The following is a 17942-nucleotide window of genomic DNA, read 5'->3' as shown; positions in this document are numbered from 1 at the left end:
CACTACCAACAAATAGCAAACTGTCATCTTTTTTCTCAAATCAGTAATTGAAGATTAAGATCGATTTAGAATTTTCAAAAAATTGAATTGGTACATAGATCGATACATTATATTAAAGTGTAAAATAAGATCTTAAAAGGTTTTTGTCAGATTTTGACCGTAAAGAAAGTTATTTACAATCAAAGTGAGCGACTGTACAAAACGCGTTTAAGTTGGAATCGTGTAGGAAGTATTAGCGCGTAGCCTTCGAGATTCCTTGCTGTGCAATTGGTGAAGATCTAAACAATTTCAGTTCTTCATAGTTTCACTATGAAGAACAGAAAAGATGTTTATAGAAACGAGGAATATCTAATTGAAGATGGAGATTGAATTTTTTATGTTGCTTTAAACATGTTATCAAACTTTAAATGCATTTTTCTCGAAATCATTTTGCAATTGCTGTTACACAAAACTCTGAGAAAAAATTTACTGATCAATAACTTACGAATTAAGCGACGAGATGGGCGAGATTGCGATTGTATTGTAACGAAAAAAGTTCGACAAAAAAATACGGAAATGTGACAGTGACTCTTTCGGATAGATGATCCAACCTGATAACGAATTCACTACGAAATACCAAGATGTTGCAGCGTATGTCCTATTTATTAGTTCGCTCCGTGTAAAAATGCAACGTGCAATCATGATTCATCAACAAAATACCGCTTCATTGTCCGTTGAAACTTAAAAAGCACAGCTCTTGTATGAGCAGGCGATAAAAAAGTGATAGCTTGCAAAAATCAAGAGTTGTACTGTACAATTTGCTTTCTCAAAATTATTATTTCTATGGAATAAAACGCACATCCATTTTGATAGGCTCAATTCACGGTTTTCGACATTACGCAGCGTTTTATTTATTATTTTACTATACTTTAATTGTCATTTGCAAAGCACACGTATATGTGATCATGTAAATGCAAGCAATAGATCAGCCTTTAATGTTCGGGAAAATACTTTTTCTTGTAGTTTTTATGTACTAATATATGCATATGTATACATATATAATACCAATATATACATTTATACCAAAGAGAATCCATCTATGAGGTCTTTATATTTATCCTTGGAACTTATTTTGCAAAGTTCTTTCATATTCATATACTTCTATGTGGCGATCATTAGATCGTATTGACGTTTACATTCATTATTACGTCAACATGAGAATTGAGAAATTCTTGTCCGGTTTTATGTATTATCAAAAAATTTACCAGATAACAATCGGTCATGGCTCACGTTACTCTCACGATATAATTATATCGCATTCACGTTGCTTTCACTAAATGATAAAAGCACGTATGTGTACGTATAAAGTAACATTACGCACTCTTGAAGGGGTATATGAGATCTTTCCTTTTCTCTGAAACGTTTTATTCTCAAATTCGATATCACAATTGCACAGCAGTAAGCGAATTGGCTTGGCCAATCCTGTAGGGTAATAAGTCAGCTTGTAAGAAGAAATAATGCTGAAAAAAATGCTGGTTAATCTTTTCGTCATGCATCACATCATATAATTCTATGAATATATTATATAATAACTTTTATTTTTATTTTTGCTTTATTTAAATTTAAACGAATTAAAATTTAAACTGAATTATGAAACCAATCTTTAAGCATTATCATATTGAATCAAATTATAAGTAACAATTGAAGTTGTTCTAAATCTGTTAAAATTATTGTTGAAATTTAAAATAGTTCGACAAAAGTATAAATAAATATCATTTACTAAAAATAGAATTGTCTTGTACAGCTACACACAGTAACCCTTTATCTATGAAGATATAAGTGCAATTTATAAGTCATATATTCTTATCTTCTGTTATCAAACTGAATGGATGATTGGAAATATTGTAAGTTTCTAGGTATAAGTATAATATAAATTCTTTCCCAATTTTCATGCTTAAATGCTGTATGATCTGTAGAAATTTAATGTGTGATTTCTGTTTAAAATACTCTATAAAAAAAAGCACGTTTAATTAGCGTGATTACACAGTTCTCGAACTTTCTAAATGACATGTGATTCCTTCTTATATTGCGATTTATTCTTTATAAAATACATGGTTCCAATATTGATAAAACATATCATCATTGACGCGTTTCTCTCTCTGATTATTCTCGGTTAGTATTGATTTCACTGTAATGCGACACTGATACGAATTCCGAATACCGCGATTATTCTGAAGTATTTCCTAAATCAAATTTGTTACTATTGGTTCATCGTATAAAAAAAATATTCATTTAATCCCTCCGCCCCTTTTCACAAAAACCACTAGTTTGCTAGCTTCTAATTAGTCAGTCAGTGTGTACATTTTTGTATGCGATATGTTTGACACAATATTTAGTCTTAAAATAGCTTATAGTGAAGCAATAAGAACAAAATAAGAAGAGTTCTGCTTATAATTTGATGAATTCTATACAAAAAATGGTTTATTACACTGTAACAATAGCCAACAGCAAAATCGGCTATTAACTTAGCTTTTTCTTTCCTCACTTCTCGTTTACATCCCAATTTACCGTGACTCACTTTCGAGCTCCACAGGAAAACCTTAGAGAAACAGAAGCAAAATTTATCCGGAAGATAGAATTAAAATAAATATTATAAAAGTATCAGAAAGATGTTGCAAATTTTCAAACGTGTCTTATCTATTCTTTAAACATCTTTCGGATGTTATTCTGATGAGGTCTTTTGCATTATTTGAAACTATTCATCATCAAATAGTTCGTATCATAAATATCGATGCTGATAGACTATATTATGATCGTTGAAGAAGAGACAAAACTCTGAAAATATCCATTCGTAATTTCGTGCAAACGTAGATATCATTCAAAAGCCATTATCACCCATATTTTTCACAATTATCATGTTTTCGATATTTCAAATTAAATATAACTTGGATTAACGAAGACGAACCAAAGCTAAAAAGACTCTCGCTCGTTAATTTTTGTAAATATATGTAATATTTAAAATCGTTTCTTTTATGGAAATTTTTTATCAAAATATAAGTAAATATTATAAGTAAATAATCGGTAAAAAGCCAGCATATACATTACAAATATGTGATCGAACACTTAATGAGGGAATTAATAAAAAAATACGAAGTTTTACATAGTTTAATATAATTCGAAAGAATAGAATGAATTGTATGGATGCAAAATTTATTTATTTAATCATATCGTATACACGAATCAGATCTTGCTGAATATATGTATGTCATGAAATTTATAAAAATTACACAGGATCATAAAAAAATTTGATTTTTACAAATCAAATAAAACTAGTAAGATTTTTTAAATGTTTCACACATTAAATTCAACTCCACAAGGAATAAAAGAGAATAAGGTTGGAATCCCCCCCCAAGAAAAACGCATCTTTTTACAATGCAGATGACATAGAATAACATAATTGCATTTAGGCTCCGAGCAAACCGTTACATATAATAAAAATATCAATGCGGGTTTAATACGTAAAAAATAACTTTTTCACATATTAAAATTAGTCGTAAAAGATATTACCTTATGACGCTTATCCTTAAAAGAAGGCACACTACTAAAAATTCGATGATGTCTGCGGTAAAAGATCCAATATTTTTAAAATGCAATGTTGAGCTCTTTTCGAAATATATCGGGTTAATTCTCAATCAATTTTTTATGGTCCTGTGTTTTCAATACAGAACAAAACATAAGTAACTAACAAAATTTTGCACAATTCGATAGACGAAAATTATCTGCATAAAGATTATATGATCATATATACAGAAATAACAATTGGATAATTAAAATGTAACATGTTATCAAATATTTCCGAATAACAGCTATACAGATCAATAAGAATACTGCCCTATAAAAATTCTGTATAATAAAAATTTCTAATAATCGTACGATATAAATATACATGCTATACCCATCTTCCCATATAGTGATGTACAATACAAAACATATATACTTATTGATTATTGTAAAAGAAAACAATATATGCCATATTCGAAGTGTAAATGTATGTCTTGACAAGTATTGTTAAAAAAAAAAGAATATTTATCACAGTAGCCTTGTTGCGTGTTTCGCTTTACGCTTGCCTAAGTGTGAAACATTTGTCCAATGATAGAGAAGTTCCTGACGACGGAACTCATTTCGGAGATATCGACATTCGAGTGTAGACTCGACGAGACGACCGTAGTTGCGTTAGTCGCTGCATGCGTATTCATTCGCGGAACGTTGTCCATGTAACCTTTGTTCGCTTGTACATTCATAGTGCTGTTAATGACGTTTAGGTGAGCCTGAGGTAGCGTAGTGATGATAGGCGCTACAACCGAAGAAGTGGATGCCACGGAAATGCCGCCAGTAGTCTGAGGGGATTGACTGTAGGAAACCTGTTGTTGTTGCGCATTTTGCACAATCCCCGGCTGATAATTACTGTACTGCGCCTTGCATTTCTTCTCGTGTACAAAAAGACTACCAGAATGGCTATACGCAGTGCCACAGATCTTACATGCGTACGGCTTCTCTCCCGTGTGCGTAAATCTGTGCTCTTTCAAATACTTCAACCGACGGAACGACTTGCCACAGGTCTTGCAGTGATAATTCGCCTCGCCGGTGTGCGTGGTGATGTGAGCCTTGAGGGTGCACGATTTAGCGAATGCAGCGCTACAGTACTGACAGACAAACGGCCGATCGCCCGTGTGAGTTCTTTCGTGATTGATGCAATTCGAGTTGGACGTGAAGCCACGGCCGCAGTACTTGCACACGTGCGGCTTGTAGCCCGTGTGCGTTCTCATGTGGAACATAAGGCCAGTGTTCTGCCGGAACGTCTTACTGCATATGTGGCACAGAAAACGCTTAAAGTTCGCGTCGTGCTGCTCCTTGGCACGTTCGTGAATTCGTAGATGCTTGTGCAGCTTGATCTCCTTCTCGAACGACTTGTTGCACTCCTCGCAAGTATACGGCTTCGACTTCTCGTTGCATTTCTCCTGATCCTTATACGCGCAGTTACACGCGGTGCCGCAGCTCGCGCAACATTCGTCTTGTCCGCCATGCGCGTTCATTTGATGCTTCAACAAAGACTTCTTCGTGTCGTACGACTTCCCGCAGATCGTGCACGGAAAGCCCTTGCCCTCGTTATCGGAATCCAATTCCTCCCTTATCCAAATGTTTATTAGCTTGATGGCCGACTTGTCGTCAGGCGGTTTCTGCGGCTCCGGGCACACTTTGGTTTCGTCGTGGCCGTATCGATCCATGTGGCTCTTGAGCCTGTCCTGACGGAAAAACTTCATATTGCAGACGTTGCAGACGTATTTCCTCTCGTCGTGTACCAACAGATGACGTTGAAGCGATCTCTCTGTACGATAACTCTTGCTGCAATGCTTGCAACGGAAAAGCGACGTGTCGTCGAGAGACTCGCTTTTATCATCGCTCGAATCGCTATTCATCAAATCCGAATCTTGCTGTTCCACTCTCGTATTGTTACGTTTTCTCAGCTCCCTCGTCGTACCGTCGTTTTCACTATGTGGCCGTCCGTCATGCGCCACTTCCTCGTCCTCGTCAATCGTGAATGACGTTTCAAGAGATTCTGGATTGTTTTCTAGTTTTCTTCTATCCCGTATCTCTTTCAAGATAGAGAAAACGTCCTTGGGATATGCCTTCTTATGAGTGTTCAGATGCCTGACCATGGTGTCAATCTTCCTGAAGCTTTTGTTACAAATCTTACATATCACTGGTTTCGGCTTCTCCTTCACTCTGTGCAAATTAACGTGTTTGTGCAATTTATCCAGACAGAAAAATTGCTTATCACAGCTGTCGCATTTGAACTCTTTATCATTATGGGTCAACGCGTGTCTATCCAAAGATTTTTTACTGGAATAAAATCTATCACATTTCTGACATTTGTATTGTAATTCGAGCTCGGTTGCCCTGTCCGTCCTGCCGCAGGCATTTCTCGCCTTCGTTTGATATTCACTGTCGCTAGCATCGCGTTTGACATTCGCGGTCTTCTTGATATACCGTCGCTGCCTTTCTTTGTGATTCCGCAAATTTTCTATAGACGTGACTCTTTTAAACATAGCTAATCTTCTCGTTCTATAAATATCCTTTTTAACTATCTTATCATGTTCCACTTGTTTGTATATACTACCACAATCTAAATCTGTTTCAGTATCTATCAGGACATCCTGCTTGGTTTGCTCGAAGGCATCTGATATTTGTTCTTCCCTTGTGATATTTGAATACACAGTATTTTTGTCCATGTTAACTTCGTTACTCACATTTAACTCCGCATTGTTCTCCAAATTGGTTGTATCAAAAAGACTGCATCCAAAAGATTGCTCCGTTTGACAGTACTGATCCTGCAATGTAAAAAAAAAGATATGTTTGACAGCCTGAACAATATTGAAATAAATGCTTTACTCGTATAGAAACAAAGATACTTTTTTAGTGACAAAGCTGCCAGCAACATTTGTCCTCAAGGCTTTCCCATACAGCTTTCTGAGTTCTATATCCGCCTTCTGACACTGTTTCCTCAATTCATAGGCGACATTAATTTTTACAATGCAATCGAGACAGATGCTAGTGGGCAGGCCGTCATCCTCCAGGACCTGGATAAGAAAAGAGACAGTCTCGTGATCACCTGCGCGCGTAGTAAACAAAAAGTAGGCAAGTAAAAAAACAAACCTCCACGCCACAACATAGCTGCAACTTCTCGGACCCGGATGGGCCCTCCGGATCGTCCCAGTTACTGCTAAAGATGCACTGGTTGTTATGATCCACGGTCAGGCAGACGCGACAGAGGCTGGTGTCCGGCTTCGCCCGCTTCAACATCGTGCTGTCGATCTGCATGGAGACCAAACGACGACGTGTACTTCAAACGAATTTCTCTCCTCTCCGTCGTCGTCGTTTCCGAGGGAACGCGAGCGTACCAAGACGTCCGTTAACGTTTTCACGAACTCAGCAATCCTTGACGCGACGTCATCGTCGAGGGCTCCGCAACTCTGGCCACCACAATCGCACACGAACGCACCACAAACACACGCGTCGTCGCTGGTCGTCGCTACCGCTGGCTACCGCTGCTTCTTTTCTTTTCCCTGATATATCCCTGGACTCCCTGGACGCGGTAGCTTTTTCAGCGCGGTCTGCTGTCGCTCGTTGGAACTAGACTGTTCGCTGTGGTTTGCTCGGCTCGACAGTTTGACGTTTCGAGACATGTTGTAGCCGACGTGCCTGTCCATCCCGATAGTTAGTGTTAGGACGCTGTTATTCCACCGTCATTATGCCTGTAAGTCATTGCATCTCGCATTAAAGTGGGCGAGCGATGTTTCAGAGTAAACGCGGCGACACCAGGGCGTCACCCGTTTAACATAACCAAAGAGCAGAGTCACACTTCTTTCTTAGCTTGGATTCTCGTTTACTACTTTTATGACTCTATTAAAACATTCACGAATTAAAAATTTGTGCGTACACGACATATAACTTAAATAGCGTGAAAGGTCTTCGCACGTAAAACAATAACGTAGAGCGAGTGTATTGTAAGGCTTATCAACAACTGGATTAGTCATTCATTTCTTTATCTCATGTGATCAGATATTTTCTAATTCAAAAACAACTTTATTGTCATTTGAATGTATCACCGTGGTATTTTGGCAAAATTTTAATGGGACTTTTGCTAAAATCATTTTAATGTATTTGTTGGGATAATCATTTTGAAAACAAGTCATCTTAATGCATTATCCAGCCCATTTGTAAGAAGGGTTGTGCCATAAATTTCAAGATTACTTAGATTATTTAAATTGTTTACGTTATGTTTACTTAAGTTTAAATAACTTTGGTTATAAGATTATTACTCTCCTGAAGACTGGCAAGTTCTTGGATAAGTTTTACAATTTTTAAATATAAAACAATAATTTTTACTGTTTCTGATAAAATCTGAATCTTCTATAATCCATAGATTGTTTACACACATACATATATATATATATATATATATATATATATGGCATATAAACGTTCCAGGTAGCAAGCTGACATTATTTGTCATCATTTTGATATCAAAATGTCGTCAAAGACATTATTTTGATGTTTAAATAATGACAAATAACATCAGCTTGCTACCTGAGATAGTTTACATTATATATACGTAATATAGATTATTTATATCTTACTTGTCAGCTCAATCCTGACATACTTGCTTATGTATTGTTTAAATGTTTTAGGCGTATCACTCAAGTTTCACCAAGAGCCATGGTACCATTGGAAACATGGCACTGCTGCCACTGAAAACCACATTCAGAGGCCCCGCGCCTCCTTTCAACAACAAGGAACAGGACATTATTGATGAGGCATTGTATTTCTTTAAGGCAAATGTATTCTTTAGGACGTACGAAATTAAGGTAGAATATTTAAAGACTAAACTTTATCACCAGACAATATGTAACTTCATAGGTGCATCAAAATGTGTTTTTGTTCCAGAGTGAGGCAGACAGAGTTTTAATCTACATTACCCTTTTTATTACCGAGTGTTTGAAAAAGCTACAAAAATGCGCAACCCAACCACAAGCCATGAACGAAATGTTCTCCCTCGCTATCTCCAAATTTGATATCCCTGGTGATCCTGGCTTTCCCTTGAATTCTGTATACGCCAAACCGAGTAGTCCCGCCGAAGCTGGTAAGTAACAAACTCACGGAACATAGTTTGAAAGTTAACAGTAATTAATCAAAAAATATCGCGCATATATTTCCAGATAATATAACGTCGCTTTAAATTTTAGATCTCATGAGACAGTATCTTTATCAAATCAGGCAGGAAACAGCTGTTAGAATCGTTGAAAAAGTATACGGCGAGGATGGGAAGCCGAGCAAGTGGTGGCTCTGTTTCGCAAAAAAGAAATTTATGGACAAATCGCTATCTGGTCCCGGACAATGAGTTATCTCCTTGATATTGTTTTAATGTGCATAATTGAAAAATAAACCGGTTAAAAAAAGCTATTTACATATCTTCTATCTGTTTCATTATATTTTCATTTATTACATTGCAAATACTTGATAAAGTTTTCACGAGATTGCATCTGTGGCAGAACGGGAAACCAAAGAAATACCCAAATTTTACAATTTTTAGGAAAGAGATGTTTATTTTTTTTACAGGATACGCCACGATATTGATACAGCGTAAGCAATAAAATGATGTATCTTGCATTAAGATTACAAATAAAATAATTATCGTTTTCTGCGGAGAGACAGCGTGTTTCGTCTCTTCCAGGCTGCCCGGCGCGAGCCACCGATCGTTTGCGAATAACGATGCCCTTTACCTAATCCGCGAGAACTTCTTCCAGCAGAGGTCTTGCCACGAAGCTCACGGTGCTTGTGAACCGCATTGCATATCCAATTTACCTTAGGATCATTACGAATTGCCTGAAAATAAAAGCAGAAAATGTAAAAGTGCACAGCAAATACTCTAAAAAATGATTCTTGATATTTCGTGTTCAGACATCCAAGGAAGATAAAAATAATCATGGATCATTCATTGGTAATAAAAATTATCATCATATCAAATGAGAAAAATATATCAATATGTATATAGATAGATAGAATAGTAACAAAATAAATTTTTTTTAACGTTGAAAAAGAATTTTTAATTTGACAAAATTATTTGTTGACTAAATTGTTCATCTTGATTAAATTTCTTCAAGTGTTTATGTATTTAAATTAAATTTCTTTAAGCATTTATATATTTAACTTACAATACATAAATACATTGCTTGAATTGAAGAAATTTAGTCAAATTGAAAAATTTAGTCAAGTTAACAATTTTTTTCTCTTTTAGTGAAATTAACAGTAGCTACAAATTAGTTCTGAGTACCTTATGAGCAGGATCGATCAGAATAACTTCATAGTATTTATACGAAGAGTCTTGAGCTACCCAGTAACTATTTAGCACTCTCAATCCTCCACAACGGCGGCCAACACGCTCCTACAACAAAAACATGGTTAATAAAGAATCCTAGTAAAAGACAAGAATAATTTTCAAACTGGTGGCAATTTCTCAGACATCCAAGGAAGAAAAAAAATCAATGTTGTTCATTGCAAAAACTTCTATCATCATTTTTGTAAATATAAATATAACATTTTGTTTGATTGATGTTATTTAATATTAATACAATATAATTTCTGCTATTAAAAATTTGTTCAGTAAGTACAGCTGTTTCACCATTTTAAGGTAAGAGTGGTGCATGGTACAATTCATCATATAAGATTTCTAAGATTTTTTTTTTATACAATTTAGCACATGGGTGAAGTTTAATTCAATCTTACCTCAGCAACCGACTGCAGTTTTCTGGTTGGCTTCAACTGGTTGACACCATGGCTCTTGGGCTTGCCATAGGTTGCACCCTTGGGAACTGGACGCTTGCGTCCACCGCGGCGTACACGAATTCTGAAGATAACAAAACCTGCACACAAAATTTGGATATTCTGTTTATTATCTGTTTACGATCATATAATCACATAAAAATAATTTGTCATATATATCAGCATATAATAGGGCATTGTTCTCTTCACCACAGTCAGAGTGGTGCATTCCTAATCATCATTTAATTTTCACATAGATTCATGTAAAATCACATATGTTTTAATGTTAGATGCAATAAAATCTTACAATTCAAAGAATTGCCTATTGATGCAAATCTAAATATAAAAATAAAATTTATTGACAAAATTTATAGTCATGTCCTATAAATATATAACATCTAAAATCTAAGGAAAAAAGAAGCAATTTGGCATTATTGTAAATTGCAAAAATATACATTGATATCAAGAAAAAGTTTCTGCTATAGGTATTTGAGAAACAAATGTCCAGAACATTATTCACCAAACTTGGACACTAACTAGATATTCTTAACAATCAAATTGAACATTTTTACGCGTACGCTTTCTATTTGGAGAATAAGCGGCGATGCTCACCTTGCTTAGCTTTGTAGCCTAAACGACGAGCTTTGTCTGGTCTAGACGGTCTAGGGGCACGGTGCATCTTAGTCAACTGGCGGTACTGCCAGCATCTGACGCGCAGCAAGAAGCGGAGCACATCGCTCTGCTTCTTGCGATAGAGCTCCTGCATATACTTATATGCACCCATCGCGAATCCCTAAACACATGATGGACAGACAGGTTAAACGGTGGCATCATGCGTACTCGCGCGTACGCGATGAAAATTTCATATAAACAATTCCTTTTTTTTCCCTAACAAAAGAGCGTATGCGTTTAAATCGTTATTTCGTTAATTGGTCAAAGGTGCTTCGCGAGGAGCGTTCGAGAAAGACAAACATCGGAACACGAGTGCGGCGGGTAAGCCGAGGTTAACGTTTTTGCTGCGGCGAGTACGACGAGTCGACGAGAGGATCTACGAAAAATACGAAGGGATCTCGAATTAGAAACCGCAGCGAACAATACGCTCGCGTTTTGATGCCCATAAAATCTAGGATGTTTGTGATAAAATGAGATTTTCACTATCGAACATCACTCACCCCACGCGAATCAGAACAGAAAGAAGGAATCCGGCTCTATGGATGGAGCCACCTCTACAACATGGCGCTTGGCGCTGATGGCGCGTTCTTCACAATTCTCCACGTCAGCATCAGAGACCTCTGAAACGCCGGGCGAGAATCGCGTGCGCGAACACCCGTCGATATCCATGACAAAATGGCGAGACATGAACTATATGTTATATATATTGTATATATGTATATTTACATTACAAATATATGTGATTTACGATTTCTGCGGGTTATTCGGAACCTGGGACCGTATTGATACGCAGAATGTGGGTCAAGCTCAAATTTACGTCAAAATACAAAAACATATCTGACTATTCCAATCCAGCTTCAATACTAGAACCCTAGCTAGAAGTGTACGTTTACGTATAAAATCTAAATAATTACGTATAAACAATGTAAACTATGTATAAAATGTCATCTGTGTAAACTATTACCTATGGATCATAAAAGATTCGAACCTGATATGTCTAATATAACGAAAATTTGAAATATTATTTTCTTCAACTTTTTAATTTTTAATATTCTTTATATATTTAATATTATATATTTTTATTACAAATACATTAAAATTAGATACATTAATAATTTTAAAACATAATTACTTTTTTTGTATTAATGCTCTGTATATATTATATAATTTACAATAGTTTATATATTTTACATATTTGTATTATTTACAATATCTACATAAAAAAGGTTCGTGTAAACATCACGTATTGTTTACGTAAAAAACTCGTACACGTAATTTTAAAATATATAGCACAACCCTGTTAGAATCCTAAGGAGAATAAACAAATCGAATTGATGTTGATTAAACGTTCATGGTATAAACGTCTTTATTTTAGAATCATGTATGAAAAATAATAATCAGTTTATTGAAACATTTTTTTCTAAAGCTAAAAAATTACGATATTCTAATTTTGTATAAATAAAGCTTATTTTCAAAACTAACTTTAACGTAACTAAATTAACTTTATAAACCATTAACTTCAATTTAATTTTAAGAAGATATTAACTCACCCAACCCTGCTAAAAAATATTTTAATTAATACAAAAATTAAAAAAAAAAGTTTACTTGTAAGATATACATATATAATTATATCTATGAAAATGTAGAAAGATTCGAAATATAAGAAATAAGTTTTTTTATTATTCTCAAGGTATTCTAAAAAATTATATGAATAATTCTGAGAAATATTTTAATTAAAGTGTACAAATCTCTCAAAATATGATTGTATATATATTTTAGTTTCCTTTTTAGTTTCCTTTTTTTTCTTCTTTCTTTAAACACCAATCTAAATTTATTTACCATCCTGTTTTCTTCGTAATTATTTTATACACGAAAGCAAGTTAACCTCTTTTGTAAACAATAAAAGAGCTAAAAGAGCTACTCTCACATAACAAATGTTTGCAAATTTCAAGGAATATAATTGTATATGTATAAGATTTCAAATTCAATATAATTTTTTAGTTTTTTCTCTTTCTTCTTTTTTTTTAAATTCTAATATGAAGTTATTTTTACAATTCTGTTTTTTTCTTTTTTTTTAGACTTTAATCAAAATTTATTTTTATTTCTACTTTCTTCATCGTTCTTTCTTCTATACATAAATAATAAAATGGAGAGTAATAAGTCATAAGCCCATAATTTTACTTTATATCTTCCCATGTCACGTGTAATAAATCACTACTATATTTTTAGACGATATGAAATATATTTATGAGTACAAATTATTTATTTATTAGATACCTTGAGAAAAGTAACTTTATATACGCAATTTTTTTACATCATAGACATCATCAAAATGTCTTTGAAATGCATTTAAAATTTTTTAATTTTATTAAAATAATTTTTTCTGTATTATTCTGGGTAGGTATTATGAAACTGTTCAGAATGAATTCCGATCGGAATTATTTAATTATTCCCTAAATTTCTATTGTGTTTTCCAAAGAAAACGGAATAATTCCAATTGGAATCCATTCCAAAGAATTCCATAATACTGATCTCCATGGTCTCCTAATTTACTTTTTGTTCGAGCGTAGGTATTTTGTTTATCAAAGTATCATTTCATTCTATTACTTATTTAATTTAATTTTTTTTTTTTTAGAGCGAAATGATTCAAGAAGCATCACGTGTATTCTCTGCATTTCTAATGGAACACCTACTCTTCCTAACTGCTTAGCTAAGAGATAAATTTTAATTAAAGTAAATAATTTTAAATAAAGTGAGAAATACATTCAATTGATATGTACATATATTAAAGAGAATGAAAAAAGGAAAAAAAGAGAAGAAGAATCGCATGTCAGACACAGATTATTCTTGCTTGAGAGAAATCTATGCGTCTACACATCGTCGCGCACCTGGTTGCACCCCCGCGAAAGATTCCGCGGCGACGAAACGGCGCGGACGCAATATCGAGCGACCCGGTGACCTCTCCGGCCAGTGGAATTGATTATTTTCAGGAGAGAGAGAGGTCCCCCCTTGAAATATACGTAGCGTCAGCTAGGCATGACTAGCCGACTAAGTAGTTCATCATGGAGAGTCGCTCGGGCAGCATAAAAGACCCGATGTATTATCCGGATAACGATGGCACATCGAGCGGCGGCGGCGGCGGCAGCGTCGAACATCAAGACAAGAGTCAGCGCAGCTCGCTCGGCAGCCAGGAACAAGAGACCAGCCTGGACGACAACAACGCGCTCAAGGTACCGCGCAAATTCATCACCAACTGGCGGCAGGCGTGCGATCGTACCAAGGACCGAACCAAGGACCTTCTGAAGAGATGGAGAACGACCAGCAGCAACATTGACGAGCTCGCCATCGCACCCGTGGTCGCCCCCGAACTGGAACAACCCAGCTGGAGCGTGCACGTCTGGAGTAAGTATGTCTCTAAATGCTCTCTCTTGGGAGAGAGAGAGAGAAAGCTTTTTGCTTGATTTATATATTTTTAAATAAAAAGAAATTTGTTATAAAATCCGTTTTTTTTTAATTTGATTTTTTCGCTAAATTTATAGAAGTAAGATGAAAAAGTCAATTTTTTAATTTCCTTTTTTTATAAAGCTATAAAGAATAAGTTGACAATAATGACAAACACTGAAGTATCTTTTTCCATTAATATGGTATAAAGAGCTGTAATTTATATGAGTAATACTAATTAGTAATGTCGATTTATTCGGTTAGTATTTAGTAAATAATTAAATTATTATTCCCTGTCTGATTAATCTGTTTACAAACAATATGTCCTGATTGTTCGAAACATTTTCTATTATTTACGCGACAATATACATTGATGATCTAAATTAAAATTAATTATATAATTAATTATCGTGATTTATAGCCACCTGGGTGAGCCGCTTTCCAAGTGACGACAGTTTGTCCGCCATTGAGCTTAACAAAAGTGGCAGTTCGGAGGCCTTAGCTCCCATTCAACGTGATAAATTCTCTCACTTTTTTACGTACCTCTTAGATCACGATAGAGACGGCTATGTCAACAGGAAGGATTTTGCACTGCTCTCCGAGGTAGAATCCGCTTTCAAAAATTTGTATTTTTTTTATTCTACCAATATTTTTGAAAATAATGAAGAAATTCAGTTGTGGAAATTGTGGCTGGCGCAGAGAGTTGCGTGTTTGTTTCCTGTGCCAAAGACCTAAATTCTTAAGTTCGATTAGAAACATCGGGTCATTTTATTCGATCGTTATACACACACACGCGCGCGTACACACATACACGCATATATACAGAGAAAAAGAGAAGAGAGAGAAAGAGAAGAAAATTAAAGTTGGCTAAGATACTCGCACGGAATGTAGAGAATCCGGTTTAAACTCTGGCCGAGATTACATTTTTGGTAACAAATTCTTTACAATTTTCGGGATAAAAGAGTTGTAAAAGTATTTGTTAGAAATCAAAAATTATTAAATTGATTAGTAATTTAATTTCCTGATATTACATTTCTAGTTTTACTTGTCAGCTGCGTTTTAAAATTCGGCAAACGTAATACAGTGCGCTATTTATGAAAACTTGTAAATGTATATAAATTCACCTAAAAAATTATTATTGAGTAGTAAGACCTACTTTTAATCGGTAGCCATTTTCTCAGTTTAGATGTGTTAAAGTAAAAGTTATTTAAAAACCGGTATTCATAGTAAATAATATTTAATCTTTAATTAAAAAAGCAATTAATTATAAATTTATTTGTTCAATCATTTACTTTTTTCTTTCAATTAAAAATTAAAAATTATTTACGATATGAATATCAGTCTAAGAGATATTAAATCACTACTAATGTCTCACCAAGAATGAGAAGTAACGAGTTACAGTAAGTAATGCCGTTACTGGTTACTCGTTACTTTTTTGCAATTCTTTTTTATAATTTGGTAATAATGTTACAATTTTTCATAATAGTTATAGTAAGGCCAGGCTTGAAATACTTACTTTTGAAAATCGACTCGTTACCATTATGCATTACTCATTGAAAAACGTTAACTTTGTAACTTTACTCGTTACGTAACGAGTCAACTAACGAGTTACTTTTTTCAATGAGTAGGTAGTGCATAACGACAAGTAGTTTGTAAAAATGATTGTTCTCCAACCCTAGCATTATCATTACCATTATAAAGAATTATAACGTTCTTACCAAATCGTAATTATAAAAAAGTAAAAGTAATGACATAAAAAAATAAAAGTAACTACTTTATCCTTGCGTGTTACTTAGAATAACTTTTATTTTCCCCAATATATAAATATCTGGCGATCGAATAAAATGATCCTCTCTCTTATATGTACTTTGTTAAAATTGAGGTATTCTCATTATGTAAAGGATAATGACATGACATATTCTTTCTCTGAAACACAAAAAAAAACATAAAAAAACAAAAATTTTGAAAAACTCAGTTTTTTTATTATTTTTTTTCTATCTAAAAAAAATTTATTAAAACAAGGCACCAAAATTAGAATTTTAACTTTTAACATTAGAATTAACATATATTGAAAATTTTATTCTTTTTACTTAACTTATAATTATATATATACATATAATAAAATTGAACGTCAATACAATATTTACATAAAGAATTAATATTTTTCTTAATATTATTTAAATATTATTTCCAAAATATTAACTAATATTAAATAATACATATTTTGTTTTTGATTTAAAAAGCGTTTGAGAAGATTTGCGGATTGGTCATGGAACGGCCCGGAGTATCTAAGACTTCTGGAAATCGAAAATGGATTCGCTGGATTAATTCTTCAGGATAAGAAGGGAATCGCGCAGCCGGACAAAAAGATCGATCTCGACGATTGGTTATCCTGGTGGGCGCAGATCGTCGCACCGCCGGACGGTGCTAGTTACAACGATGTGCCATTCTGGATCAAAGTTATGCCTAGAGTGTTTTTCCTTGCCATAAACAGCTCGGGAAGCGGGATGATCAGTAAGAAGGAACTCGCAGCCTTTTATGGATCAGTGGTCGGCCTGGATACCGAAAGGATCAAGAAATGCCTGGATATTGCATATAACTCTATGACTTCGGTTAGTTAACTTCTTAAAATAGCGATTCGTGAGGATTTACCGATTAAAAATATAATTTGATACAGCTGAATTTTTTGTCAATTAAATATATTTTTTTAAATCCTTAATTGAATGTATATAAACGAAAAATAATAATAAAACGCAGTTTTGTAAGATAAAAAAGGTCACAAATTTATGAGATAAAAAGTCTTGCAGATTCTTTTTTAATTGTTTATTAAATTTCTATTACTTCTTTATAAGAAATTTATCCAAAATTTGTTAATAACGATAATAAAAAATTTGTTTCAGAATGGAGACCATCCACTTGGCTGGTCGCAGTATCAATTAGTGTTCGCTAATTTCCTGTTCGGTCGCGGCCCGTTCGGCCCGGGGGAGCACTTCCTGGGCATGACAGACTCCTGCATGATTCGCGGTAATACCATACCGTTTCCCATCGATTATTCCGCGATGAACACACCTCGGGACAAATTAGAGGTGTACAGTCCCCATTGCAAGAGCAACAGAAGAAGCGTAGTTGTCTAATGATGAACCGCGAGAGAGTTCCTTCTGATTAGTGATGCAACATGCACAATCGTCCCTTGAGTGCCTAATACCATGTATCATGCCATGTACGTGTTTGATATAAATTTATTTTAGTCAATTGCAGAAAGATCTCAATAATCTCAATGTGAAAGAAAATTATAATGTCTATCTTGCACCTTCGATGTATGTACAAAAAAGCTCGATCCCTATAAGCGCTACAATATTCCTAGAATATTATGCGAATATTATTAAAAATTAAAATAATATTAAAGTAATATTCCGAGAATACAATATTTTTTAAATATTGTAGGAATATTGTATTAATGTTATATGTCC

At 34.4% G+C, this 17942-nt stretch overlaps 4 protein-coding genes across 6 annotated transcripts in view; 2 read left to right on the top strand and 2 right to left on the bottom strand.

The window, feature by feature from the left end:
• Positions 1-9000, top strand: part of LOC105199998 (actin-related protein 2/3 complex subunit 3) — a 36600-nt gene extending 27600 nt beyond the window's left edge. The window contains exons 1-4 of one of the 3 annotated variants that reach the window (XM_011167345.3): positions 6837-7294; positions 8229-8405; positions 8485-8680; positions 8784-9000. In XM_011167345.3, the coding sequence (XP_011165647.1) occupies positions 7289-7294; positions 8229-8405; positions 8485-8680; positions 8784-8938 (534 nt within the window). In that variant the 5' untranslated portion in view covers positions 6837-7288 and the 3' untranslated portion in view covers positions 8939-9000. Of the gene's footprint in view, positions 1-6836; positions 7295-7345; positions 7470-8228; positions 8406-8484; positions 8681-8783 lie in introns of those variants that run through there. The other 2 variants (XM_026132660.2, XM_026132659.2) reach the window with 2 other exon arrangements.
• On the bottom strand, positions 3171-6896 carry LOC105199997 (zinc finger protein 271). Its single transcript, XM_011167344.3, has 3 exons — positions 6694-6896; positions 6450-6617; positions 3171-6368 (listed from the first exon to the last, which is right to left on the bottom strand). Exons 1-3 carry the CDS (start codon positions 6856-6858, stop codon positions 4107-4109), a joined length of 2595 nt encoding a protein of 864 aa, XP_011165646.1. The 5' UTR covers positions 6859-6896; the 3' UTR covers positions 3171-4106.
• A 115-nt stretch (positions 9001-9115) lies between the features above and the next one.
• Positions 9116-11657, bottom strand: LOC105199992 (60S ribosomal protein L15). The gene is made up of 5 exons (XM_011167339.3): positions 11532-11657; positions 10972-11152; positions 10324-10460; positions 9872-9982; positions 9116-9423 (listed from the first exon to the last, which is right to left on the bottom strand). The coding sequence occupies exons 2-5, from the start codon at positions 11141-11143 to the stop codon at positions 9229-9231; spliced, it is 615 nt and encodes a 204-aa protein (XP_011165641.1). The 5' UTR covers positions 11144-11152; positions 11532-11657; the 3' UTR covers positions 9116-9228.
• Positions 11658-13931: 2274 nt separating this feature from the next.
• LOC105199989 lies at positions 13932-17729 on the top strand. The gene is made up of 4 exons (XM_011167331.3): positions 13932-14433; positions 14894-15075; positions 16716-17084; positions 17373-17729. The coding sequence occupies exons 1-4, from the start codon at positions 14094-14096 to the stop codon at positions 17604-17606; spliced, it is 1125 nt and encodes a 374-aa protein (XP_011165633.1). The 5' UTR covers positions 13932-14093; the 3' UTR covers positions 17607-17729.
• Positions 17730-17942: the final 213 nt, after the last annotated feature.

This window comes from Solenopsis invicta, chromosome 5 (genome assembly GCF_016802725.1).
Source record: "Solenopsis invicta isolate M01_SB chromosome 5, UNIL_Sinv_3.0, whole genome shotgun sequence".
Classification (NCBI taxonomy): domain Eukaryota; kingdom Metazoa; phylum Arthropoda; class Insecta; order Hymenoptera; family Formicidae; genus Solenopsis; species Solenopsis invicta.
Note: the sequence above shows the minus strand (reverse complement) of the source record. Positions and strands in the feature narration are given on the sequence as shown.